Genomic DNA, 27,535 nt, shown 5'->3' with positions numbered 1-27,535 from the left:
CCAGCACGCGTGGCCCTAAGTTCCCCAGAGAGGGCCCTCCTGTGGACGGGTCTGCCCTCCCGTAAGAGGAGTCTCTCAGGTGGCCTGCCCCTGGGCCAGCACAGCCTCCGGGCTACAGCCCCGACGAGAGGAAGCAGATGCTGGGGAGCCTACTGCCTTCCTGGAAGGACCCTGGGAAACGTAAACACCCACTAGCTGCGGGAAGTCCTTCTCAGGATGAGAGACACAGCGCATCTCCTCAGTGCCTGCTCCGAAAGAGGAAGAGCCCGGGCCAGTCACAGGACAGCATCTGCCAGCTAGCACCCACCCCTGACCTGACCCCAGTGCAGACCCTTCCCCCAGCGCCAGCCGCAGCTCTGGCCACCGCGGGCGGGCGTGCTGGGGTAGGGCTGCGAGGCCCAGTCTCCCGAGGCCCGCCCGCCCCATCCCCCCGCCCCCCGCCCGCCGCCTCCCATCTGCCCCGTGCACCGCTTATCGGGTAACCAGAGCTGGGAGCTTCGTCCACGCCTGAAACAGGAAGCCCGGGCCTGTGCGTGAGCCGCTGAGAGCCCCCGAGTGGCTGGGCTGGAGGATGGAGGAGCAGCGGGCGCTCACGGCCGCCAAGGATGGGGACCTGGCCACCCTGAAGCAGCTGCTGGAGGCCGGGGCCCTGGGCCCGGGCATCGTCGACGCCCTGGGGGCTGGCCTGGTGCACCACGCCACCCGGGCCGGCCACCTGGCCTGTGTCAAGTTCCTGGTGCAGCAGGCCGAGCTGCCCAGCAACCAGCGGGCCCACAACGGGGCCACCCCGGTGCACGACGCCGCTGCCACGGGCAGCCTGGCCGAGCTGTGCTGGCTGGTGCGTGACGGGGGCTGTGGGCTGCAGGTGAGTGGGGAGAGCCGTTTGGTACGGCCCACGTGCCTGCAGACTGGGGGAGCAGGAGCTGTGAGCCGGGACGTCCTGGGCACCACAGCTCTGGCTTCTGTCCTGGACTCGCCGTGCAAGCCGCACAGCACAGGCAGGTCCGCCTCACCCCAAACCAGCACCGGGCCCTCGTTAAGCCTGGGCCGCCTCCCACCGCGTGTTCCCCGGGGCAGGCACAGAGCAACCAGGTGCTCTCCCTGTGCCCTCCCCACATCGGAGCGCCTGGCCTCGCCACGGTGGGGGGGCCGCCGTGTTCCCATCAGGCTGGATCCAGGGGGCCTGCTTCCCAAAGGGTCCAGACGGGTCTGTAGAGGAGCACGGTGGGCACACGGGCTCAGGAGCTGTGGGCCCTGCTTGAACGACTGGAGGCCTCGGCAGGTGACAGCACCCCTGCTGTAGGGGGAGCGTTGGGAAGAAGGAGGGTCTCCAGGGCTCAGTGGCCTTTCCAGCAGGACCCCCCCTCCCCCTTTTCCTGCCTGCCTGGTGTCCCTTTGTCCAGGTGGAGGACCTGGGACAGTGGGCAAGCTCCGACAGGGCATAGAAGGGCACCCTCCGAGAAGTGGCACCGGGTCCCGGACAGGGAAGACCCCAGGCCCTTCAGCTCTTCCCGCAACCCGAGCGGCAGCAGGGGAGGGGGAGCGGTGCCCATTTCCGTGCCTGGGAGCATGCCCGGGCCTGCCAGCTGCTTGCCATGGGAGTGCTTCCGGCTGTGAGGATCGTGGCTGGCGGGTGGGTGCTCAGCTGGGGTAGGTAGGGGCCAGAGGCCCAGAGGCAGGGCCCCGGGACCGGCAACAGGCCCCAGAGCCTGACACGGGCAAGGTTGTGCCCGTGGAAGCCCTTCCTGCTGTGAGCCGAGGGCAGGAAAGGGCCATGACTGCCGTGGACAGAGGGGCCCGGGCGCAGCGGGATCACGGGTTTGGACCCGGAAGACCTGCGTTTGTGTTCCCGCCCTGCCTCCTCCCCCGAGCAGGCCACCAGGCTCAGCCGGCAGAGTGGGAAGAGCAGACCCCCTCCCGGCAGGCCGGCAGGGCGGGCTGGGCGGCAGGCTCCTGGGCCCTGGGACTGCCCAGCCGGGGCCGGGTCGGGCCTGTCACAGGCTCCCTGCCCTTCTGTGCCCCATAGGACCAAGATGACTCGGGCGTCTCCCCGCTGCACCTGGCCGCCCGCTTCGGGCACCCTCTGCTGGTGCAGTGGCTGCTTCGGGAGGGCCACGCGGCCGCCCTGGAGACCCTGGAGGGGGCCCTGCCCCTGCACCACGCCGCCGTCAGCGGCGACCTGACCTGCCTGAAGCTCCTGGCGGCGGCCCACGGCAGGTGAGGAGCCAGAGCGCCCCCTGTCGGCCTTCCGCGAGAGCCGGCCGCCGGGTAGAGAGGGGGACAGGGCTGGTGGCTGGGGACGCGGGCCCTGCAGGGCAGGCCCCGGGGGGGAACAGGGAGGGTCCAGTGTGGGGCCAGGGCGGCGGCAGAGGGCCGACGAGACTCGGAGCGGGGCAAGGACCTTGACCCTGCCGGCCGAGGGCCGTGCCGGCCCGGACCCCGGCTCGTCCTGGCGGCGCGGGGGGCGGGGCCAGGAACCTCTGCGACTGCTTTCGGTCAGTCCGGGGGCGTGTCGGGACGCACGCTCGCGCAGCGGGGAAGGTGGGCCCCCTCCAGTCTCCTGCAAAGAGCGGAGGCCTACAGTGCGCTCGGGGTGGGGGGGGGGGTACGGGCACACCCCGGGTTGCCCTGCCACACTGTCCCCTCCGCTGCACTGGACACCCCTCCAGGGTGGCCAGTCTCATGCTGGTGGCCCTGTGCCCGCTGCCCAGAGTTGGTGCTGGGCAAACTGGGAGTGGCAGGGATGGGAGGGGCCCAGCCGGGGTGGGGGCCAGCCGGTCTCCCCTTCCTCCTCCTGAGAGCCTGTCCAGTCCTTGGCCCACACAGAGGATGCCGTGGGCACCGTGCAGGGCCGTCCGGGGGCGTCATGCACATGGCCTCCCCGCCCCCGTTCCCAGGGCTGCAGGCCCAGCTGGGTGTGGGACTCAGTGTGCAGCCCACACGTGACCTAGCCTCCCCCCGCAACCCACCTGCCTCCAGCCGTGCCTCTTCTCCTTCTGGGGGTTTGGCTGCAGGGCGGGCTCTTCCGGCTGCCCCACACCGGCTTCTCCTCAAGGCCCGAGAGCTCAGCTATTCCTTGGTCTTCTCATCCCACCCCCTTGGCGAAGGTCCTAGGACTCGCTTCTACGGACCCTGTGGGCGCCCTGGGCCTGGCCAGCCACAGAGGGTCCGTTAGACTCCGTTTTTTTAAAGTAGTTTTTACCTTGTAAAACCTGGAGACTTTGCATTAAAACACACAAGTGTGCCTGCGGTGTCTCAGGCCCTAGCGCCCCCACCCCACCTGGCACTGACCACGGGGTGAAGCCTGCGCCACGGGGGGCTGGGGTCGGCCTTGGGTAGGGGACTGTCCCTCCCTGCAGCATTCCACTGGGGACCAAGAACTCACCTGGCCCCACGGCGGCTCAGGCAGAGCGGGATCGGGGGACTCCCATGACCCTCCTCCAGTCCGTCCATGCTGGAGCCTGGAATTCGGATGCCAGGCCTGGGCACTGCTCACAATGCCCTTTCTTGCAGAGCAGGCCCTGGGCTCTGGAGGCTCAATGACCTGCCCGCTGCCGGCTCCCCTAGGCCGTTCACCCACCAGCAAGCCCCAGCACCGTGAACAGCTGAACAGCTTGATGGGGAGTGTGCAGAGCTGGATTCCAGGATCCCAGTGGTCGGGGGCAAGAGGGTTATGGGGTGTGGGGGGCGCTGCTGGTGCCCTTGAGCAGTGCACAACCTGTACAGTCCTACAGGTGACCAGCTGTAGGGGGGACCTCAGCCAGTAAGGGGGGCTGGGCACAAACAGACTGGCCAAGGGCTGGGCCTCCCGTCCCCTTGATCTGGGCCTGTGGTTGGGGCAGCCCCTGCCTCCTGCAACCCCCACCAAACACCCTCTGAACCTCACCTTCCCCCACAGCGGCGTGAACCGGCGGACGCGCAGTGGGGCCTCCCCGCTCTACCTGGCCTGCCAGGAGGGCCACCTGCACCTGGCCCAGTTTCTGGTGAAGGACTGTGGTGCCGACGTGCACCTGCGCGCCCTTGATGGCATGAGTGTGTTGCACGCGGCTGCTGCCCACGGCCACTACTCACTGGCCATCTGGCTGGTAAGTGGGCGCCGGGGGTGTTGGGGCATGGGAGATGCAGAAAGGCCGGCACCTGCTCCCTCCTCGGCCCCAGAGCCCCCTCCAAGCAAGCAGGGCCTGGCTGGGGTGGCGGCTCTGCTTCTCCGGGTCTCAGTCTGCCCACAGGAAAACCGGGGACCCCACAGAGTTGTAGGGGATCAGATGTGCCCGGCCATCACTTTGAACACCGGTGTGTGCAGGCCCAGACTGGGCCCGGGAGTGCAGCCTTGATGGGCAGTGGCCCCTGAAGGACAGTGGGGACGCTTGTGACCCCTCCCCCAGGAGTCCTGGGGGTTTTCCTGGCACCCTCAGGGCAGGTGGCCCCCAGCGGGCACTGGCTGTTCCTGGCCCTGCATTCGGCCACTTGTTCCTGCTCTGCTGTCTCAGAGCCCCCAGTCTCTTCCGTTCTGGACCCAGGGAAGGGGTATTTGGGCCTCTTTCTGGAAGGAAGCCCTGAGACCCCAGAACACACTGTGGCCCGGGTTGCGGGGGGCGGGGGGGATGCATTTTCGCAGGATGGGCTGGGGACTTCCTGCTTTGACCACAGAAAACCAGACCAGGCAAGGTCTCCGGGACCCTTGAGGGTTCATTACAGAGGCCCGGGGTGGGCAGGGGGGCGGTGTGTCTCAGAGTAGGGGGTCTGCCTGAGGAGGGTCGGGGGTAGTTGGGCAAAAGGTCATGCCCAGAACAAGGAGGAGGGCCCAGCTTTTAATCCGAGTTGGAGAGAGCCTGGCTTGTTGGGGCAGAGTGAGCCAGGATAGGCAGAGGCCCTGAGAGGACCAGGGCTCTTTCCTGAGGGACTGGGAGCCCCTGAGGGACTCTGAGCCAGGAGCGGCAGGGTCTGACAGGCATCTCTGAAGGCCACACTGGCCACTGGTGGAGATGAGACAACCCTTCCTTGCTCCAAACCTCCCACACTTCCCGCAGGACCTCCGCCCCGGCTCTTCCTCCAGCGGCTGGCCTCCCTCCCTGAGAGGCCTTCTCCCTGGCAGGGTCCCCACTGTGCGTGGCGCCTCCCCACTGCCTTCCCTGCCCATCCATTTAGGATGGCGCCACCCCACCCAACCCTCGGTCCTGCTGTCCTGCCGTTTTTCCTCTGTGGCACCAACACCCTGATAAACTATACATTTGCCTCTGGGAGGCAAGGACCGCATCCCTGAGCCTGGCACCGAGCCCGGGCTCTGGAGATGTTGATCCAGCGAGTGAATGAGCGAAGGAACAAATGATGAAACCCAGCCACCCGCTTGGTCTTTGAGCCATGGGCCTTTGCCTCCAGCCTCCCTTAGCCACTCTCCCTCCCAGGCTGGCCCTTCGCCCCTGAGGCACCAGCGGCAGCTCACACACTTTGTGCGGGCTGGGTCCACAGGGAGGTGGCACCTTCCCACTGGCCGCCTCCCCCGCCCCCAACCCAAGGCGGCTCCACTCCGGGGAGGAAGCTCTGCAGCCCCACCCTGCCCTTCCTGCGGAGTCATCCTCACGTTCCCTCTCCTGTCATTCAAATCCCGTCCGGTTCAGACCGTGGCCCCCCCCCCAGAAATGTGCCTGTCTCTGCACCTGGATTCCTGGCCCCTGGGGTGAGCCCGAGTCCCGGGGGGCGTAGGACTGTGAGCAAGCAGGGGCTCAGCACGTGGCCCTGGGGGTGGGCTGGGGGAGAAGCAACAGCACAAAGCACTGGGGAGGGGTACTCTCGAGGGGGCAGGGAGAGTGGCAGGAGGGAGGAATGTCCACCGAGTCCCAGGGAGCACCACGGGGGCTCATCCCAGGGAGCAGCCAGGGCCACGGGCTCTCAGGGCCAGAAAGGCCTTTCTAGCGTGACTCCCCCTGCCGCCTCCCTGCAGCCTCCAACCTGGCCCCCCCCTCCGGGGCTGGGCGCCCTCTCCCTCTGGGGAGCTGGCTGACGGGAGGGCCTCTGTTCCCGGCTCCCTGTTCCTTTCCCAGCAGACACATGTGACTGTGGGATCAGTCAGCACGCTTTTGGCTGCAGGTGACAACTGGACTGAACCTCCTTCTCAGTGTCCCGGGCACATAGAAGCAGCAGGAACCTGCTGACTCTGGATCAGACACCCAGCCCCATGCGGCTGAATCTTTGCTGCTCTCCCAGCCTTTCCTTTATGGTGAAAGTTGGCTACATTCAAGGCAGGAGGAGGGAGAAACAGGGGTGACACCACAGCCACCAGCCCCTTCCATCAGGAAGGCAGAATTTTTCTAGAAGTGGCCCCTGGAGTTTCATTGACTTCCTGGTCCCCGGCTGTCTCCAGGGCTTCTGGGGAGGGTCGCCTCCCACTTCTGTGCCGAGCTCCCTCCCCCATACCCCCTCCCTAGGAGGGGTCCCCTCCTCAGCTGGCCCTCCTCCCCCACCTTTCCCAGGTCACCTTCACCGACATTGGCCTGACGGCACAGGATAACGAGGGGGCCACAGCCCTCCACTTTGCAGCTCGAGGCGGCCACACACCCATTCTAGACCGGCTCCTGCTGCTGGGTGCCCCCATCATGACAGACTCCTGGGGTGGGACCCCCCTCCATGATGCAGCAGAGAACGGGCAAATGGAGGTAAGGCTGGCGAGGTGGGAGGCGGCGCAGTAGAGCCCAGGGGCCCCAAGAAGCTGGCAGGCCTGAGAGCTCCCCATTCCCAGGCACTTCCTACAAAAATAAGTCAACTCGCTCAGCAGCCCCATACGAGAGGGGTCACGGTTCCCCTTTTACAGGTGGGTAAAGTGAGGCTGAGATGGGCAGTCACTGCCCAGGATCCAGACTCTGATCTACCTGGGAGCAAAATCCATGCTCTCCCCTCCGTGCGTACCCCTTCCTCTGCACAGAGACTCCCAGGGTGTGTCGCCCGTCCCAGGAGAACCCTTGGCTGCGACACTCTGCTGTGAGCACAGGGAGCCGGGCTGGGCCGGGGGCATGAGGTTAGCCATTTTGCTATCATCCAATAAATCTTGGGGACTCGCATGGCCCAGTCCCTCGGAAACAACACTGAGGAACCCGGAGTCAGCAAGGCTGACATTTAAATATTTAAGGTCCAACACTGAGAATAGACCCAGCCATCGGCACCGGCCCCCTGCCCCGGGCACCACCTGCACACTGACCTCACGGAAAGGCAAGGCCAGTCTGAGAGCAAAACACAGGTTTCCTCCTCCGCCTGCCCCACCCAGCCCCACGTAGCACTGTCTCCAAAGGGGCTCAGCCTGCCGCAGCCAAGGAGCAGTGTGCCAGGCGGGGCTCGTCCAGAGGGAGGGTTTTATTGAGATGCAGCTGGGGTCTCTGCTTCCGGACAGCTGTTCCCAGCTGGGACCCAAAGTGTGCCTGGGGCCCAGGTGGCCCCAGTGTCACTCGTGTCAAGTAAAATAAACTGCAGCAACCAAGCATCACGGGAAGGCACCCATTCCTTTTGAAGAAAGCAAAGGAGACCGGGTCCCAGCTTACAGCAGCCCTGCGAAAATTGTCTTTCTCGGACTCTCCACTCCTCCCCACCCTCCACCCCAGCTACCCTTCCCCTCTCTTCCTTCAGACACCACTCAGCCCTGCAGGCTCACTCCCCCAGCTCTGTCTCCCCGGTTTCCACCCCTTCCTAGACAGGGAGGGGGCAGCAGGTGGGAAGGCAGGGTAAGCCTTGCGGGGGCGGGGGGGTGGGGGGGGTGGGGAAGGGGGCAGAAGGGTCCTCAGCAGGCCTGGGAGAAGAGGGTGAGTCTGCACGTAGCCCTGCAATCTTTTGTTTTTGTCCCGCTACATGACGATAGAGGAATTGGAGGTGGTGAGGGGACCCCAAGTCCAGAGGGACTGGAGAAGCCCCGAGCCCAGCCAGTGCGGTGCTGCTCAGGAAGGAGCAGTGGCTTTCTTCAAATGAAATACCCAGTAGGAGCCAAGAACAGAGGAGCCAAGGGTCGGTGGCTCCTCACCCTCTCTGCATATGAAAACAAAAGAACTCAGGCTGCCAAGCCAAGCCAAGAACAGACTTCCTTTCAATCTTTTTATTATGGAAATCCTAAACGCACAGGAGAGTGTGAGATCAGCAATGACTGGCTGGCGCACTGCCCTCCACTACTCCCTCGGCAAACTAGACATGTCACACTGTTTTAGCCAGAAATACTTTAGCAGACATCTCCAAGAGATAAGGACTCCCTTTGTTTTTTATCACAGTTTCAAACCATGATCACACCTAAAAATAATTCACAGTAAGGTCCTACTATCATCTCCGCTCCAGCCTGCTGATAGCCTCCAGCATCCACTTCCCTGATTGCACTGTATGTAATTGGAGGCTAAACAGGAGCCACACACTACTGATTTGTCTGGTGAGTCTGTTGATCCATTAGCAGTCCCAGAAGTGTACTTTGTCTGGGCAGCCTAGGTTAATGCTTCATCTCCCCCCACAACTTCAAAATAAATTCTTATTTTAGAATAGTTCAGAATGATTTTAGATTTGTAGAGAACAATCGAGACGCTAGAACAGAGAATCCCTATAGACCCACATCCGTTTCCCCCTATCATTATCAACTTAATCAGCACGGTCACAATTAATGAACCAAAACTGATACAGTATTACTAACCAAAGCCCATACTTTATTCTGATTTCCTTAGTTTTTTGAAGATTTATTTATTTGAGAGAGAGAGAGAGAGAGAGCATGTGCTCAAGAGCGAGCATGAGCAGGGGAGGGGCTGAGAAGGAGGGGAGGGACAAGCAGACTCCGTGCTGAGCGTATAGCCCAACTTGGGGCTCAGTTTCATGACCCCAAGACCATGACCTGAACCAAAATTGAGTTGGACACTTAACTGACTAAGCCACCCAGGCGCCCCCAGACTTCCTTAGTTTGTATCTAATGTCTTTTTCCTGCTCCAGAATTCCCTCCAGGATACCACACTACATTTAGTCTTCGGGTCTCCTTAGGCTCCTTAGCTGGGTCAGATTCCCCTCATTTTTAAGAATAAAACTTCAGAATAAAGAGCTGGTGTCCTAGCAGCCTCCAAAGGGAGCCATGATTGTTTAGCATGTTTTTGTTTTACTATATCAGTCTTTATTCTTTGAATGGTGTGAATTATACCGATTACTTGCTTTTGCTTTTTAAATTGAAGTAGAGGATACATAACATAAAACTTACACTCGTGGGACACCTGGGTGGCTCAGTCAGTTAAGTGTCCGCCTTCGGCTCAGGTCATGATCCCAGGGTCCCGGGATCGAGCCCCACATCGGGCTCCCTGCTCAGCGGGGAGTCTGCATCTCCCTCTGACCCTCCCCCCTTGTGCTCTCTCTCTCTCTCACACACTCTCTCTCAAATAAATAAATCTTCAAAAAAAAAAAAGCTTATCCTCCTCTTTCTAAGTGTATGGTGCGGTGATGCTAACTATATGCACATTGTTAATACAGCAGATCTCCTAGTTCTCACCTCTCAAAACTGGAACTCTGTCCCTATTAAACATCTACCTGCTCCCCCTCCAACAGCCCCTGGCACCCACCTTTCTACTTTCTGTCCCTATGAGTTTGACAACTCTAGTGGAATCATGTAGTACTTATCCTTTTGTGACTGGCTTCTTTCTTTCTTTTTTTTTTTTTTTAAGATTTTATTTATTTATTTGAGAGAGAGAGAAGAATGAGAGAGAGAGAGAGAGAGCGAGCGCACATGAGAGGGGGGAGGGTCAGAGGGAGAAGCAGACTCCCCGCCGAGCAGGGAGCCCGATGCGGGACTCGATCCCGGGACTCCGGGATCATGACCGGAGCCGAAGGCAGTCGCTTAACCAACTGAGCCACCCAGGCGCCCTTGACTGGCTTATTTCACTCAGTATCATGTCCTCAAGGCCCATCCATGTTGAAGCAGGTGTCAGAATATCCTTCCTTCTGAAGATGGAATCATATTCCCTTGTGTGGGTGGACCACATTGCCTCTATTCATTCATCCATAGGGGACACTTGGATTGCTTTCACCTCTTGGCTATTGTGAACAATGCTATAGTGAATGTACGTGTGCAAATATCTCAAGACCTTCCTCTCTACTCTGATTACTTTTTAAAATGTTAAACCAACATTGCATTCCTGGAGTAAGTACAACCTGATCATGATATGTTACCTCTTATATATAGCTGAATTTAATTTGCTAACATTTTGTTTGGGATTTTAGATGCAGTGTATAGTGCCGGTGCGGTGGTTCTTGGAGTTGTCTGTACCCTGGGAATCTCCAGGACACGTTTAAAGTCCTAACACCGGGGCTCCACCTGCCCCGAGATCCTGGTTTGATTGGCTCTGAGTGGAGCCCCCAGGTGTCAGGACTTTTTAAAACTCCCCAGGGGATTATGACATACAATTTCAAGAACTATCTGTGTGACTAGCATTAGCTCAGCTAATCGGGAAAGAATTCATAGAGACGATGGATCTTACAGCGGTGTGTGAACATGGGAAGGAGCGGGATTTCTGGCAAGGGAGAGATGGCTAGACGTGGTCAACTGCTAGAACAGAGCAGAGAGCAGGAGCCGGGGCTGGCAGTGAGGGGTCACTGGTGACAGCATGGAACTAGGTTATAATGCTGAGTCCAGAGGCCACCATGAATCTCGAGAGGAGGGTATGCGACGCCACGGTTGTTTGGCGGAGGAAGTTGCCCTAAGATGGGATGTGGTCTGGGGCTTTGCTGATGAGGTCGAAAAGGAAACGACAGGAGGCAGGTGTAAATAAGCCTCTCTCGGGGTTCAGATGAGTGGTTTTACCTCATTGGTGGTTCTCTGCCTAACTTACTGTTCAAGAAGGGAACTCACTCCTGAGTATGGTAGGAGTTCCTAGAGGCATCCGGAGCACGACTGCCTCAGTCAACCTTGGGTGGGTGAAAGGTGCGGGTGAGTGCCGGTTAATTCATCAGAGCCTCTGATGTCCATTCGTTCACTCTCCTCCATTCAGATACTCCCTCATCCAACACATAGTTATTGAGCACTTGCTTAGGACATGACCAAGGATTCAAGAACCACAAGAGTATTTGGTTCTCAACAGGGCAGTACCCCCTGCGGTGGGGGTCAGAAATTTCAGGGCTGTTTTTGGTTTTACAGTGATTGAGGTGCACTCGTGGTGGAGGGGACACCAGGGGACCTGCTATTCCCCAGGCAGTCCTGCACAATGACAGAACGTCCCGTGCCCCACCCAACTTCCCAGTGGATCAGACATGCATGTAGGTGGAAAACCTGTTTATAATGACCTGAGCTTTGAACCCAACTCAAGTGTATATGATTATCTAAGCTTAGAACTTAAATTCAATTATATGTATACACACACCCCAATATTTTTCATAGTGTCAGTATATACAAGGCTTTTCCAAGAATGCTCCTACTGTCCACGTTGAGGGAAATAGTATCTTGTTTTATTTAGCACTTTACCACGAACTACTCGCTATCTGGGAAAATGGCATCACTCATGCAGCACCCGTCAGTGAATTCTACAGATAGGTACGTTCGAGGATAATTTTTGAAAGTGCTTGTAATCATGATGCTCATTCAACTATAAAATGAGCCTGTGTCAAAGATTTTTATTTAACTCACTAAGTAAGGAGAAAGCAAGTAATTCATATAACCAGGAGTAAACAAACAAATACGTCACAGGTAAGGAATAATGAAGTGAATTCACAAATAGACAGATGCAAAACCAGTCAGTATTGACAGGGAAATCCTTGACTGCACCCCAGTGCACACATTTTGCGTTTAGCCTTTCTCTGGACAAGAGTCATTTCTAATATGAACATATTTATTTATTTAAATTTTTATTTATTTTTAGATTTTATTTATTTGAGAGAGAGCGAGCACACGCACATGAGAGCACAAGCATGGGGGAGGGGCAGAAGGAGAAGCAGGCTCCCCACTGAGCACGACCCCGCTGTGGGGCTTGATACCAGGACCCTGAGATCATGACCTGAGCCTAAGGCAGACGCTTAACCAACTGAGCCGCCCAGGTGCCCTTATAACATGAACATTTTTATACAATTTGCAGAGTAGTTGGCTCTAGGGCAGTGAATGAGAGGGGAAATAACCAGAAGTCTAAGCAGGACACTCAGTAATCTGTTTTGTCCATTTGAGTGCCTTTCTTAATTTTTCATGATACGGGCATCAGACTTTGCCTTTGGTGCAGCCATGCCCAAATACTCACAAAGTAAAATGCAGGTTTCTCAAATTATAAATTATTTTTCTTTTCTCATTCATATTAGAGTATAATATTATTTTAAAATTATGTGTGCAAGCAAATTTGATTCTCAGTGGAGTTAATGTTAGAATAGCGAATGGGAGGGCGCCTGGGTGGCTCAGTCGTTAAGCATCTGCCTTCAGCTCAGGTCATGATCGCAGGGTCCTGGGATCGAGCCCCGCATCGGGCTCCCTGCTCGGTGGTAAGCCTGCTTCTCCCTCTCCCACTCCCCCTGCTTGTGTTCCCTCTCTTGCTGTGTCTCTCTCTCTGTCAAATAAATAAATAAAATCTTAAAAAAAAAAAAAAGAATAGCGAATGGGGTGTCAGAAAACGTTTGCAGTAAAAAGAGGGCATTGGGACTGATGGCAGGGCGGAGCCTGGACTAAGGTACCCTCGAGGTGTCTTCCAGCCCTGCTTCATCCTGTGATGTTCCTCTGTCTAGGGTGCTGACGAAGCTCATAGGCTCTTAGAGCCACTGCTGTGAATCCAGGCTGCCCCCACTTCCTAGCAGTATGACCCTGGGGAGGCTTCTTGTCCTTCTCTGTGCCTTGTGTCCTCTTGTGTAACACAGGCATGGGAATAAACCTCACAGGGTGACATTGGAACTGAATGAGCGGTCTATGTGTCGCTCCAGAATGATGCCTGGTGCAGTGAGGTGCATGGGAAGGACTCGCTTCCCCATCTCTTAGACAAGCCTCCAGGGTGTGAGCACGATGGTCCCCAGCAGCCCCCAGCTTCCTGTGATGGGCTTGAGCTTTTCAAGGCACAGCCTAGAGGCTAGTGGTAAGAAAGAAGGGAGCAGGAAAGCTTGCAGCATGGGGATGAGGCTGGAATGGGATGGGGTCACACCATTTTTAATGTGTTTTATTTCTGCAGTTTAAAAAAACCCTATCTGACATTGTTTTCCATTCAGTCAAGAAATAAAGGCTTACTGAAACTTACCCACAAATTTACCACTTGGTCGTCTTCATGCCCCCTGGCATCTCTGGCCTTCCATATGGAATCCCTTCCACTTAGTCTGATTCCGTTCAGTCTGAAGCCGATGCCTCAGATGTTCCCTTAGTGTGGGTGTGTTGCCGGCCAATTCTTTGTTTCATTTTGTTTTGTTTGCCTGGAAGCACCTTTATCTCATTATCAGTATTGAAGGAGATTTTTGCTGGGTATAGAATTGTTGCTTGGGAATTTCCACGGATTTTCCTTTGCTGCTGGGAAAATGACATGCGTTCATTGCCTTGTGGTTTCTACAAAGAAGTCAGCTGAGAGGGGCCACTGTTTTGAAGATAATCCTTCTTTCTCTTGTCACTTTTAAGGGTTTTCATTTCGTCTTTGGTTTCCTGCAATTTCACTATGGGGATGACCTGAGGTGGATTGCTTTTCATTTCTCCCACTGGGGATTGCTTGAGCATCTTGAATTTGTGCTTTGGTGCTTCCCTAAGTCCTGTAAAACGCCCAGCCATTATCCCTTCAGATGAGACTTCTGCACCCATCCTGTTTCCCGTCTTTCTGGGATTACTATTACAGACGGTATTGCAGGCCGTTTCCGCTTTCATCTTGTTGTCTCTCTGCTGCATCTGGATTGCTGCTTCTGACTGATTTTCTGTTTACTCATCCTACAGCTTCAGTTTTTAACTTGGTTATTATTTCTGTGTTCCTGACCTACTAATAGTCATTTTTCAAATCTACCATGTCACTTTTCGTAGTTTATAATTCCATGCCTAAATTTTCAAGCTTGATTTTCATTCCCTTGAAAGTAGTAAGCACAGCTGTGTTCTCTCTGTTAGTTCTTGGGTCTTTGTTGGGTCTGTTTCCTTGTGGATTGGGTCTTCTGGTTCTTGTTGTGGTATCTTATTTCTTTGGGCTCCTGACTTTGTCTGACTGTATACTATAACTTATATTTGAAAAACGATTTGTAGGAGTCAGTTGAGGCCTTGGATGATACCTTACTTGCCTCTGGTTGTCAGGCGTACGTAGGAATCATGAGCCCAGGACCGTCTCAGTCCACATTCCGGGCTCGAGGTTCCCTGGCCCACTGAATGAAGGGAAGCAGAGGGCTGGCTGGCTTCCAGTTTACCTTTACTCTGAGGGTAGAGCCCTCAGCCTACAGCACTAAGTCATAAATCAGAGCCCTCACCTCTGGAGGACCATGAGCTTTTGCTGGTCTCCCTAGTCCTGTGAGGCTGTCGGAAGAACCATTATTTTTCCTGCATCAGTGTGTTGTTAGGGCAAAAACACTTCTGAGTGGTAGGGTTTATCCCTCCGGATTTTCCCTGTCTCCTGAGCTTGGCCTGGTAATTCCTCTTTGATGCTTAGGAAGGTGACTTTTACATTTAGTCCATATTTTCTGTTGTCCTTGGGGACCTGTTTCTCTACTTTCTGATGGGATCCATCCACCCATGTGTTTTGCTGCTGGGACAGCCACCTCACAGATCTTGGTCATCTGTAATCACCCACCCCCTGCTCACAAATCTCACAGTGAGCAGGCCATCGTTCCATCTTCCCATTTCTTCCTGTGAAAATGACACACAGCTCTGAGCGTTGCTGTACAAACAGACACTGGTTCTGCATTTAGAGCCCAGGGCATGGACTACAAGGGCAGGGTCGGGATCGGGCTGCCTAGCCAGGATGCTGGCTGTACCATCTACTTACCAGCCGAGGCCTTGGCGAGTTCCTGACTGCGGGCACCCCGGTTCCTGTCTGGGACCAGGGTGTGCTGGAGCTTGCGGAGCTTGGTGCTGCCGCTGCCTGGACGGGGCCACTGTGGGTGGGGCTTGGAGATTCGAGCCCTGTCCCTGCAGTGAACAGCGGCAGGATCTTGGGCAAGGTCCTTCGTTGTCGGTGGCCTCAGTTTCCCACCTGTGAGATGGGGCAGCACGGTGCCTGCCCTCCATCACACCTGGTGGATGCCACCACACCTGGTGGGCACAGGCAGATGGTGCAGTGGTCACATGTGTGTCCCCTCCCTGTAGTGCTGCCAGACGCTGGTCACCCACCACGTGGACCCCTCCCTACGAGATGAAGATGGTTATACGGCGGCAGACCTGGCAGAGTACCATGGACACCAGGACTGTGCCCAGTTCCTGCGGGAGAGCGCCCGGCCGGTAAGCTTCACAGTGCCCACCCAGCCCCGGAGGCTGGGGTGACAGGGCCCCCAGCTGCCCTGACAGCCAAATTATGGAGAAAGCTTACTGTGTACCCCATGCTGTTCCCAGGAGAAAGGTCTTGGGCCAGGACAGAGCCGGCGCCATAAGCTGGCCCAGTGCTGGGACCGAGCCATGGCAGGGGCTGTGACAAGGGTCATGACAGAGCCGTGATGGGGCTGTGGCTGGAGCTGTGATGGGCCATGGCAGGGACTATGGCAGGGGCCATGGCAGAGGCCATGACAGGGGCTGTGACAGGGGCTGTGACAGGGACCATGACTGGGGCTGTGACAGAGGCTGGGACAGGGGCTATGACTGGGGCTCCCACAGGGGGGTGGCAGGGGTCAAGACAGGGGGCAGGGCCATTACTGGGCCAGGCTACAGCAGGCACCAGGGCTAGGCTTGTGGCTGGACCTTGGCTGGGGCACCTGTGGGGTGGCATTGTCAGACTGAGGGTACCCCAGGGTGGGAGCAGAGCGCTGAGCCCTGTGGCAGTCCAGAAAGCAGCAGGTTCCAGTCCTGTGCTCACATCTGGGTATGACCCTCATGGCTCCAGCCCTCGCTGAGCCATTTCCCCATCCATAAGGTCAAGGATCTCAACCATCCAGCCGGCCCCAGCCCCCGGCGCATGACAGGCCACCACAAGCATGTATTGAATGAAGAGGATCAGATGGGCGTGTGAGCAGATGGATGAACACAGACAAGTGGGTGGGCGGATGGGCGTTGTCGTGGGTGAGGTCAGCAGTGTGGTTCACGTGGAGCCAGACCCCCCAGCGCCCTCCCGCTCATCCCTGTCCCCATTCCAGGCCCAAAGCAGCTGCTAGAACAAATTAGTCCCAACCTGCCACAGCTTTTGCCAGTTTTCTTTAGTGGCCACCCTTTTGGGAAGTGTCCCTGGGATCACGTGGCCCCATTTCCAGGTGAGAGCACCGAGGTCCACAGAGGTGATGTCCCCATGCCGGGTCTCACCGGGGGGTTCCTGCACCTCGTTTTCCCTCAGGAGCATCCAGGACCAACTGAGGCAGGGCTGCAGTCCTCGCTGGTCCTGGGCCTGTGGGACGGTCCTTTCCCTGCCACCTGAAACCCACCTCCCAGCCGGCTGTGGTTTGGGCACCGAGGACGGCCCTAACTGCTTCAAGTCATTTATTTACGACACAATTTATGTACAAAACGTTCCATTGGTTACTGTTTGGTAAAAGGTTGTCTTTTCGGCTCGGGTTTGAGGAGTTTGTGGGACTGGGCGGGTTCCTGGTGTAGCGGGCAGAGCTCCACAGTCCACAGGCTGGGAAAGTCCCGGCCACCTGGGTCCCTCCTGGCCCCCGTGTGGTCCCTGGGGCCGAGCTGGAAGCTGAGAGCAGGAGGCGGGGCGGGGCTCTGCTGCCAGGGGGCAGGTCCCCAGCCCAGCCACCTTGGGCCTCCCGTCCCAGCAGCGTCTCTGACCTCAGCCGTCCATCCCCAGGCCCCGGTACATCTGCCAGACCCTCCTGGCCACTCGGCCCAGCCTGGGGAGCCGGGGGGTGCGGTTCTGGGTGCTCTCCCGACGGCCCCGGGGCCATGGAGAACCGGCCCATCTCGGGCTGCCCTGCTGTCTTCCCGGAATCACCATAGGATCTGAGACAGAACTCTGTTCTCGCAGGACTCCCCAACCAGCTGGGGCTGACTGTGCGGCCTCCGCACCCCAGCCTGTGACCAGCAGTGCCCAGCCTGTCCACATATCCTTGGCTTTTGAGGCTTGTTGTTGTATCTGCAGGGAGCTTCGGGAGCCTGTGTGGGACTCGGGGTTAGGCCTGGAGCCTCCCTTCCTCCCTCAGTGAGCGCCCAGGGCAGCAGGGGTGCGGGTCCCTCACCACCGGCTGGCGTGCCGCCCCCCGCCCCAGGCCACCTGCTTCACATGCGCAGACTTGGCTCTGCGGGAGGGCAGGGTGTCAGCTGTGGGTCCCCTGTGCTGGGGAGGGGGTGCCGGGCGCCTCATGCAATATTGATGGAAACGCAATATCCAGAGGTCGCCATGCTGGCCTCTTCCCAAGCTGGGCTCAGGGGAGGTGGTGAAAGCCACACAGGGCGGCCTGTACCTGCCCCTGGGGAGCCGTGGGTCTCAGGGGAGGTAGCCCGGGGAGCCAGGCCGGATCGGTAGTGGTGAGATCTGCCCTGTGGGAGATGCCCCCTCCACTGGCGTGGCTGCAGGACCTGGGTCCACCCGCTGCCCAGCGCTAGCTCTGCCTCGATGGCCCCACCTCAGCCTGGGCCACGTCTTCCTCCTCCCTGGCCCTTGGGCATCCCTCTGCACAATGAAGGGTTGGGCCTCTCTGACAGGGGGCGCTCCTGGCTGCAGGGCGGGGTTTGAGTGAGGTCGCGGCCAGGTGGTGGCAGTTGGGAACAGCAGTCCTGGATGAGGAGCAAGACCCTCCAGAGTGGGGGAGCCCAGCCCCCCAGCACCACCCCCCAGCACCCACCTGTCCTGCTTTCCCTTGGCCCTCTACTCACGCCCACCAGGGTGGGAGAGGCTCTTCCTGGCTGGGGAGCACTGGCCAGTTTGCAGCATCTCCGAGCCTCAGTTTCTCATCTGTTCAATAGGATAGAAGAGCCTCGTGGCAGGAGGTGCTCCTCAGACACCCAGCGGGTGCGCTTTCCCTCCCCTAGGTCAGAAGGGCTCCAGGACCCTTTCATCTTCGCTGGGGAACTGAGGCCCACAGAGGGCAAGGGACTCCCCTGGGCAGCCTCCTCTCCAGGGAGGGGTGGGGCCCGGCTGTGCAGCCAGTAACCGAATCTCAGCCATGGTGACCGGAGTCCGGCGCCCATCTGTGGGTCATGATTTTCTCAGCCCGGGTGGCATTACAGGCCTGTAACCCGGCTCACCGCAGCTGTCCTCGATGTATAATGCATGGCAGGCACACCATTGCTCAAATCTCACCAAAAACACAGGAAAGGAGGCAGCAGGCCACGGGAAGGCCCCAGCCCAGGCCCAGCCGTCCGCCGACCTCAGGGCAATTGCCCGATCTGGGGGCCGTGCGTGCCCAGCCGTCAGGACCCAGAGGTCGGAGCCCCACATCTGAGCTCCTTTAGCTCCTTGCGGACTTGTTAGTGTCAGGATGTGGGTTCTCCCACTGCCTGGGAAACAGCACAGCGGATGGGGCCTGGGTGGGACTCCCAGGTGAACGCCATGCCAGTGAGGTCTGAGCCCTGCAGTTCTCACCTTCCTGACTTACAGGTGGGGAAACCGAGGCCCCGGGAGTGACTCCCTCACACTTCTCCTCGGAGAGTAGGGAGCAGGCTGTGGCCCGGGGCCAGGAGAGTGACACGCGGTCCCCCAGGCTCCGGGTGCTGCACTGGGGCCAAAGTCCATTCCCCTGCACCCCAAACCAACTTCCTGCCTCTTTGGTCTTCCCCCACGCTCTGCGGGGGGAGGGGAGCTTCTTGCCCCTGACCTCTGAGAGCAGATTCCTTTAGGGAGAGGGGCCAGAGGCAAGAAGGGAGGCCCCCCGAGCTCAGCCATCTTCTGTCAGACTGACAGCCAGCTTCTCTAGCTGTGCCCCAGGCTCTGGGGTCTGACTCAGCCCTGCTTAAAGCTCGCAAGCCGGCCAATATCTGCGTCATGGACGCTGGAAGAAGACATTAGAGTTCTGGGTCCAAGACACACTGTAGAGAGCAAGCATCATGTTTTATTGGGTCCTCTTCCCCCCCTCCCCCCGCCAGGTCCCTGCGTGATGCGATATGGGTCCAGATGGCTACCGTGCACACGGGAGGTTTGTGTCACTGCTGAGCCTGGAGAACCCCCATTTTATAGCGAGCAATAAGATCCTTCTGGGTCCCTCCCTCCAAATGCAGCCCTGAGAAATGGCCATGTAAAGAGTAGTCAGGGCTTTGCGTCCTCGGTAGGAGTGCGAGAAACCCAACCAGTGTCAGGGTCTCCCCTGCCCCCAGAGGCCCACCCATCTGCCTCCTCCTTGAATGCTGATGCCCCCGGACCTAAGGATTCAAGAGGCTCCCGGAGCAAGGACTGGGGTCTCAAATAAGATTCTGATCCCCGCTCCACCACATCCCAACCTTGGGGCCTTGAGGAAGCCCCCTGCCCTCTGTGAGCCTTGGTTTCCCCGTCTGTGCCCTGGGGGCTACACTAGGGGTGGAAGCATTGTACTGGGGCTTTCCTCTGGCTAGCCTCTCCCTCTCCTGTGACCCAGGGATTTCAGGTCTCGCCCACATCCCCAGAGGGTCTGCTTCCCTGGCCCCTGCCCTATGGAGGGTGAAAGTGCCATAGTAAGGGATCCCGCGCCTAGCCCCAAGCCCGCCTGGCCACCTGATACCTCGGCCTTCAAATATTAATGCGACACCTCCCGCTCCCGGGGGCGGCAGCTGGGACAAGCCCTGACAGCCCCGGACAGCTGCAACTCCCTGTGCTCAGCCCAGCCCCTGCCTCTGTGGGTGCCCCCGGGCCGGGGGCCGGCGGACCACCCCCCCCCAACGGAGCCCTGGGGCTCCTGGGCTCTCCACATGGATTCCTGGAAGGACTGAGGAGTGAGGTGCGTGGTGGCCAGGCAGGTGGGGTTTCAGGCTGTGTTCCTTCTCAGCGGCCACAGGGGGCGGAGGGTCCTGGATGGGAGAGCAGTTGAGGGGCTGGAGGCAGTGGGTAGAGGTCAGGGGTTCTCCTGAGGGTGCCCCCAAGCTGGGGTGGCCCCTAAGGTCTGTGCCTCCTTGCCAGGAGGTGGGATCGGGAGATGGGACTGAGCTAGGGGACCCTCAGAGTGGCCAAGGGGTTTGCCCCAGCAGGACCGGCTACATCGCGCGCTGGGCCAGTGCAAAATGAAAACTCGGGCTTCTTATTCAAAAACGATGAAGAATTTTAAGACAGAGGCAGCAGATCGTTAAACCGAGCGGCAGCATGGGCCACACCCTCTTGGGGTCCCAGCCCCAGGCCACACATCCATGTCCTGCCCAGGGCTGTCTCTCTCCAGCACCGACCTGGAGGCATGTCCCACCTCCACTGCCCACAGCAAGGAGGGGTGAGGAGCTGCAGTCTGACAGCCGGACTGGGGTGCTCAGAGGGCCCGCAGCTGTGGTCCTGCCTGCTGGAGAGGCAAGTGGGGGCAGCCTTGTGGCAGGAGGGCCTCACGGTGATGCTGGTGCAGCTGCGAGCCCAGGAAGTCCCCCCCCCCCCGCCCCCGCCCCGAGAGATGGGCTTGGCCGGACTTCAACTTCTCAGCTTTAAACCAAAAAGTGACAAGCTTGGCTCGGGTGTCCTCCTGGAGAATTTCTCTGCTACGTAAGGAGGGACACGAGGAGGCAAGCGCAGTGCCGCTGCTCACAACCCCCGGGTGTCAGCAGCCTGCTCGCTAGGTCAGCCAGGCCAGAAGTCTTGGCTTCCGGTGGTCAGTCCCCAGAGCTGAAGCTGCTCAGGGCTGAGCTGGGGAGATGCGTCAGGTCAAGGGCTCCTCCTGGCTGTGACCAGTCAGTTTCCCGCTGGCAAGAGAGGTGGCCACAGTCAGGTCTGTGCCTTGCCCCGGACATGGGGCAGGGCATAGGGGTGAGTTTTGGGGGCCCCTGCAGTGCCAGGGGCCTGACCTTGGTGATCTCTGTTTCCCCGTGGCCTTGGGGAGGGGGGCAGCCTGGACATTGCATGATGGGTCCTGGGCACAGCGCCCCAGCTCTGGGGTATATGGCCACAGCCACACAGCCCCCGCTTGTGGGTCTGAGAAGTGTTCCAAGAGCCTCACAGTGCTCCCTCTGCTCTCCTATCAGAGAGGGGAGCCGTTCTAGGCCGTTTGTCTCAGCACAGAAGTCGGGGACAGTGAGGGAGGGGTGTGCACGTGCGCGAGTGTATAGAGGTGTGTGTGTGTGCACGCATGTCTCATAAGGCCAAAGAGAGGTAAGCGTAAGCCGGACACCCGGCTCCGACCCAGCACCCGGAGCTGCCGGGTTGAGCTGCCTCCAGAGAAAGGCTGTGAGCCAGGCCCTTAGATGAAGGGGGAGTTCACCTGGTGGTGCTGGTGATGGCAGCCTCCCCGCCCAGGGAGACTGGGTCAGGATTAGCCTGCTCCATGCTGCCCACCGCCCCGGCAGGATTGCTGGCAACCCATGTCAGGCCCAGTTGGGCCTCCTGCTGACCGGGTCTGTCCGCCTCCAGGTGCGGCTCCTGATGACGCCACCGCCCCCTCCGTTTCCGCCCCCTCCGCTGTCAGCCGCCAGGCACTCCCAGGAGGATGGGACAAGGGGCTCGGGGCTCGGGAGTCCCACCCGTGAGTACACATCTCCAGGGAAGACTGGCCTGGACCGTGGGTGCTGCTGGCCTCACCTCCAAGGTCCCTCGAGGGGGTGGGCTGGGGGAGCAGCGGACTCCAGGAGCTGGGCAACGCCAAACAGTGAGGCCAGAGCTGGAGCCAGTGCTCCCGTCACCCAGCCCCAGCTGCTCCCAGATTTCCTTCACTGCCTTGGTTGCTTCCTTAAAGTGAGGATCAACATTTTCCTTGATGGACACTTGTAATTGCAATTAAATGGCCCCCTGCTCCAGCCTCCAGGGCCCCTCTGTGAGCTCGGAGCCCCCAGGGCCTGGCTGTCCTCCCTGTGTGCGATCCTCAGCAGAGCCTCGTTCCCTCTCTGGGCTTCGGCTTGTCCAGAGGTAAATCTTGAAGGTCAGGTCACTAGGGCCCGGGGCCCTTCTGGATCTGAGGCTGCTGGTCAGAGACCCCAGCAGGTGGAGCATCCGTGGGCTAGCAGAGGCAGGTCGCTGATTCTTAGGGAACTGGGACCATTTTAGCAAAATGAAATGGACAGCATGAACGATATCAGCAGGCCCCATACTCATGAGGGTAAGCACCGCTTCGTGCATGGGTTGTGGTTATATAATCACATGCAATGTGTTTGTGCGTGCGTGCGTGTGTGTGTGTGTGTGTGTGTGTGTGTGTGAGATGCAGGATGTGTTTCTCGGTTGGGGTGTGGCCCTGGGGAGGGGCAGTAAGAGCAGAGTTCTGATCTTTTGCAGTCTAACGGGGCTGCATTAGGTCCCCAGACCACCCAACCCAACCCTCTGCCCTTCCCAGCTCGAGGGGTGAGAGGAGTAAAACGCAAGCTCTCCAACTGGCCAGGCTTGGGGAGCTCCGCCGGGGCCCATGGACGCCCTAGCAATGAATCAGTCTGCCGGGCCCTGGGGCATTTGTTGGGGGACTGGCTGGGTCTTTGGCTCCAAGGCTAGTGGTCGGAAGGCCAGTTCTGCCCCAGGTCCAGGGGTTTCTACCCCGATCCCCTGCCTTCTCAGGGAAGCCCCCTGACTCTGCTTCCCCCCTCCAGCAGTGGTGACCCCCAGCCCAGCCTGGCCTGACCAGCCTCTTCTGAGGGAGCAGACGATCTGTGCAGCACCTCCACGGGTCACCACCAGCACCATGGCCGTGCCCACGGTATGCCTCCCTACTCCACACCCTTGCCCTCCTCTGCCCCCATCTCCCCAGCCAACCCTCAAAGCCGGGCTGGCCTCCTGTCACAGAGTCCTATGTGCACCCAGGCCAGGTCACTTCTGGGGCAGAGATGCAGTTGTCCATGGGTGGGTGGGCCTGGGGTCTACTGCCCTCCTCCTCAGGGGCTCCCACCCAGCCCAGGACCCACTGGAGGAGGCTGGCTCCCCTTTTTCCTTTTCTTTCTGGCCATGAGGACTTTATAAATCCAGCTCACCCTCTCCTTGAATGGGTCCTGGAAACTCTCAGCCCCTGAGATGTTCTGTGCAAGTTTGGGAAATGCTGCATGGTGCTGTCCCTCTTGGAGAGTTACAGGGCACACTTAAAGGCTCTGACAAGTCCTGCAGTTCAGAATTGGCCACCAGAATTTCTCTATGTAACTGTACCCTAAGCGCGGTTGCTCATGCACATGGCAACCTCCTCTCTGCCATGTACAGAAGAGGGGAGGAATCTCTTTTGCCTCCCAGCCAGCGGGCCCCCCACGCACATACCTGGATCCCACAGCGGACCCTGGGGATCCCTGCCTTCAGAGGCCAACGCTGGGTCTCCCTGGCCTACCCCCTCCTCCCTGGGCCTTGCTCACCCCGTGTGGCCCTCCCCACCGGCCTCGGGCAGGGTCCCCTCCGAGCCCTGAATGACCAGCCTGAGTCCGCACAGGGAGAAATGGTGGCGGGAGACGCCCCGAACTGCCTGGCGGTGCTGCAGCTGGACAGGCTGCCCTCGGGAGACCTCGACGGGCTGGTGCCCACGCGGGACGAGCGCGGCCGGCCCATCCCCGAGTGGAAGCGGCAGGTGATGGTGCGGAAACTGCAGGCGCGCCTGGGCTCAGAGCCCGCGCCCCAGGCCCAGGTGGGGCCCGGTGGGTCAGGGCGGGGCGTGAGAGGGGGCGGGACCTGGCTGAGTGGGGGCGGGACCTGGCTGAGAGAGGGCGGGGCTCGGCGGGTGAGGGGCGGGACCTGGCTGAGAGAGGGCGGGGCTCGGCGGGTGAGGGGCGCAGTGGGGCCACTGGGTAGAGTGGAGGCAGGGCGGGAGGCTTTGCCCTGGCAGGTAGACGTGGAAGGTGGGGGGTCTGAGCCCACACCTCGAGTCTGGAAACCCAGGCACCCCCCTGCGTGCCCCTCTGTGGCCCCAGCTTCCTCCTCTGACAGACGATGACGTGGAAGCAGGTCAGGGAGCTGGGGCCTCCTCCCCTGTGTCAGAGGTGCTACAGCCACATGTCCTTTTGTCTAACGATCTTCACCCCACCTCTACCTTGTGCCAGGCCCTGTGCCAGGCAGTGAAGGGGACCGGCCCCTGCCCTCCCAGCCCTTATATTTCAGCGGGGAAGGCAGGGTGATTGGGCAGGGCGGGTGATTCCAGGTGTCACGGAGAGAAGCAGAGCCGCGCAAAGGGGGGTGGGGATTCCGTCTGGGTGCTCAGGGGCAGCCTCTCTGAGGAGGGGATCTTGAGCAGGAGCCAGAAAGAAATAAGAGAGGAAGCCTGTGGGACTTTGGGACAAGTGACTCTAATCAGAGAGAACAAATGCAAAGGTCCTGACGCATGAATAGGCTGGTACCTCGGAGCAGAGTGAATGAGGTATCATGGGCAGAGGTGAGGTCAGAGAGGAAACAGGCGGGTATTACAGGGCGGCTCACCATCAGGCCCCAGAGGAGCCTTTGGGAATCCGAGCAGAGAAGCTGTGATTTGACTTGGGTGGTAGCAGGCTTCGTCTAGCTAGAGGAATGGGAATTTGTCTGAATGATGAGGGTTATACAGCCCTTGGTCACAGCTACCCCATCCCACGCAGCCACGCTAGCCACATGTGGCCATTTAAATTAATTAAAATGAAACAAAAGTCAAACTCCCGCTTCTCAGTTGCACGAGCCACATTCCGTTTCTGTAGCCACGGGTGGCTGATGGCTACGTGTCATCCTCACCTGGCATGTTGAGGGAAGTGGTGTCTCAGCCTGGCCAAAGGCTTCGTCCCTGGGTGGCTCCGCTCTGTGCCCTTGGGTCTGCTGGGCCAAGGAATCAGGACTTACCAGAGCAGAGCCCTGCCTGGCACCAGGCAGTCTTGGGCCTCTGAGCCACCAGGTGGTGGCTCAGGCCCCTCCCCTGTGAACTGCGGCCCCTCCCTCAGGGGGCTCTGGGCTGTAATCAGGCTGGTACAGAGCCTGAGCCCAGAGGGAGCCCAGTGCAGGGTCCCTCTGTGTCTGTCCCAGAGGCCGTGGGCACTGGAGGGCGGGGCTGGACCCTGGTGCCAGGGCAGCCACCAGGAGAACCCAGAGCAGAGTGGGAGAAGCCGCCCTCTTTGGAGGCTGCTACCCAACCACAGAAGGCTCTGGAGCTTGGGGGGAGGGCCCAGGAGGGCTCTGAGGAGAGAGACCCTTTGGACTGGATAGTGAGGAGATGAGATTGGGAGGAAGTGGGGGTGGCAGAGCAGAGGTACCGTCTTCTGAGGGCAAAGACTGGGCCCCCACAGGGCAGAGTGGCCGCCCTGAGCCTCAGACTTGGGACCGGGGCTGGCCAGCCTCCTTGTTTCTGCTCTAAATCTGGGCAAGGGCCAGCTGGTGTGTAGGGGCTGGGCTAGGGGCCCCAGGGGCACCTAGGGCCAGGCCACCCTCAGGGGGCTTGTGTCCAGCAAGAACATGCCCTGTCCCCACTGCGAGGCAATGGGGGCCTCAGCCCCTGCTGACCTGGCCTCCCTGTGCCCAGGGCGAGAGCGGGAGCATGGGCCCCGCGGAGCAGGCAGCCTGGCGGTACTCACAGGCCCACCAGGCCATCCTGGGCCCCTTCGGGGAGCTGCTGACGGAGGACGACCTGCTGTACCTGGAGAAGCAGATCGCTGACCTGCAGCTGAGGCGCCGCTGCCAGGAGTATGAGAGTGAGCTGGGCCGGTTGGCGGCCGAGCTGCAGGCCCTGCTGCCCACCCCCCTGGTCAGCATCACGGTCAACAGCCACCTCCTGCCCCGGGGACCCACACCAGAGGGTGAGGAGACCCCCGCCCCAGTGGCCGAGCCCAGGGGCCCCGCGGGGGCCTCGGAGGCCGCTCCAGGTGAGCAGCCCCTGCCCTTCTGGTGCAGCCACATCGCCCGGCTGGTGCGCAGCATGTCCCTGCTGCTGAAGGGCATGAACGGGCTGGTGCAGGGCGAAGAGAAGCCCGCGGGCCGGCCCCCACAGGAGGCCCTCAGAGAGGCCCCTGCCAGCGCCCCCAGGAGCGCAGCACAGCGTGAGATCCAGGAGTGCGGGGTGTCCGTGCGGATGCTGCGCGGCAACTTCGAGTTAGCCCCTGGCCCGCCCTGCGCCCCAAGCCCAGGCCCCTGTGAGCCAGGGGCCCGGCCTGGGCAGTACCGGAGAGGCGGCTGGCCCTCAGCCCCGCAGCCCCGTGGCGGCCCAGTGGGAGGGGCACCCGGGGCGGGCGACACAGAGGAGGCCAGCGACTCGGGCATCAGCTGCGAGGAGGGCCCCTCGGAGGCGGGAGCCGTGCCCAGCGCCGACCTGGCCAACCTGCGCAAGGAGCGCATCGTCATGCTTTTCCTCAGCCACTGGAAGAAGTCGGCCTACACACCAGCCCTCAAGACGGCGGCGTGCAGGACCCTGGAGGCCCGCCGGGCCGGGCCACAGGCACAGGAGGCAGCCGGGGGCTCTCGGCTGCTCTCCCCGCTGCCCAGCGGGGGCCCCCGGCTGGGCCAGCTGTGGCAGCAGCGGAGCGCCATCGCCCACCTGCTGGGCACCTGGAAGGCCATCCTGGCGCACGTGCCGGCGCGGCAACTGCGGCGGCTGAGCCGGCGGCCCCGCGGGCCCCTGTCGCCCGAGCAGTTCCTGCCCCACGTGGACGGGGCGCCCGTGCCCTACGGCAGTCTGACGCTGGACCTCTTCATGCTGGGCTACTTCCAGCTCCTGGAGTGTGACCTGCCGGCCGAGGAACGCAAGATGCGCCACCTGCTCTGCTTCGAGGTCTTCGAACACCTGGGCGCCCACGGCTGGGAGACTGCGCGGGCCTTCCACAAAGCTGTGACCGACGAAGTGGCCGCCGGCCGCCGGGCCTGGACCGACGGCTTCGAGGACATCAAAGCCCGCTTCTTCGGCTCCAGCCGAAGTCCTGCCTGGGACCCGGAGCCCGGCCGCAAGTCAGGCCTGACGCCCCTCGGGCCCCTGCCTCATGCCGCCGCCCCCAGCGGCAGCCCCGAGCCTGCGGCACAGAGGCTGGGGTCCGGCCACCAGCGCGGCAGCTTCAACAGTGAGGACATCTGCGGCTACATTGACCGGAGCTTCGCCTTCTGGAAGGAAAAAGAAGCCGAGATGTTCAGCTTTGGAGAGTGAGACAGGCCGGCGGCCTGCCTTTGGGAATGTGGTGTCCGGGGTGGTTTCGGTTTCCTCCGCTCTTTACCCCTTTGTCACTCACCTGGCGGCCGGGTGAGCGGCAAGACCAGGCTGGCAGACGCTAATGCCCGCCTCCAGTCCCACCGCGACCGGCTACCCCCACCACCCCACGCCCCCCAACCCCCCCACCCCCGGCAGCTCAATTTCGGAATCCTCACTGAGAACCCCGTCGGCCTGGAGTTGGAGGACTTGACCTCCCAGCCCGGGCCCTCCGCCCCAGGGTTCTGCGGGCACCTCGGGTGCTAGCCCGTTTCCCGTGGGCCCTCCTCCCAGTGCCCCTTCTGTCCCACCCCACCATCCCTCCAGCGCTGGTGGCCCCAGCCACTGCCAGAGCCTCTCTGTCTGCCTCCTT

General features: G+C 60.1%; 1 protein-coding gene across 1 annotated transcript; it reads left to right on the top strand.

Annotated features, from left to right (window-relative positions):
- The first annotated feature begins 571 nt into the window (after positions 1 to 571).
- On the top strand, positions 572 to 27,149 carry ESPNL (espin like). Its single transcript, XM_028105293.1, has 9 exons — positions 572 to 865; positions 2,027 to 2,217; positions 3,899 to 4,085; positions 6,471 to 6,653; positions 15,212 to 15,343; positions 21,501 to 21,612; positions 22,664 to 22,767; positions 23,479 to 23,670; positions 25,516 to 27,149. The coding sequence occupies exons 1-9, from the start codon at positions 572 to 574 to the stop codon at positions 27,121 to 27,123; spliced, it is 3,003 nt and encodes a 1,000-aa protein (XP_027961094.1). The 3' UTR covers positions 27,124 to 27,149.
- The last annotated feature ends 386 nt before the right edge of the window (positions 27,150 to 27,535 follow it).

Source organism: Eumetopias jubatus, unplaced genomic scaffold (assembly GCF_037043125.1).
Source record: "Eumetopias jubatus isolate StellerSeaLion01/CBP00866 unplaced genomic scaffold, mEumJub1_p1.0 scaffold_3, whole genome shotgun sequence".
Classification (NCBI taxonomy): Eukaryota; Metazoa; Chordata; class Mammalia; order Carnivora; family Otariidae; genus Eumetopias; species Eumetopias jubatus.
Note: the sequence above shows the minus strand (reverse complement) of the source record. Positions and strands in the feature narration are given on the sequence as shown.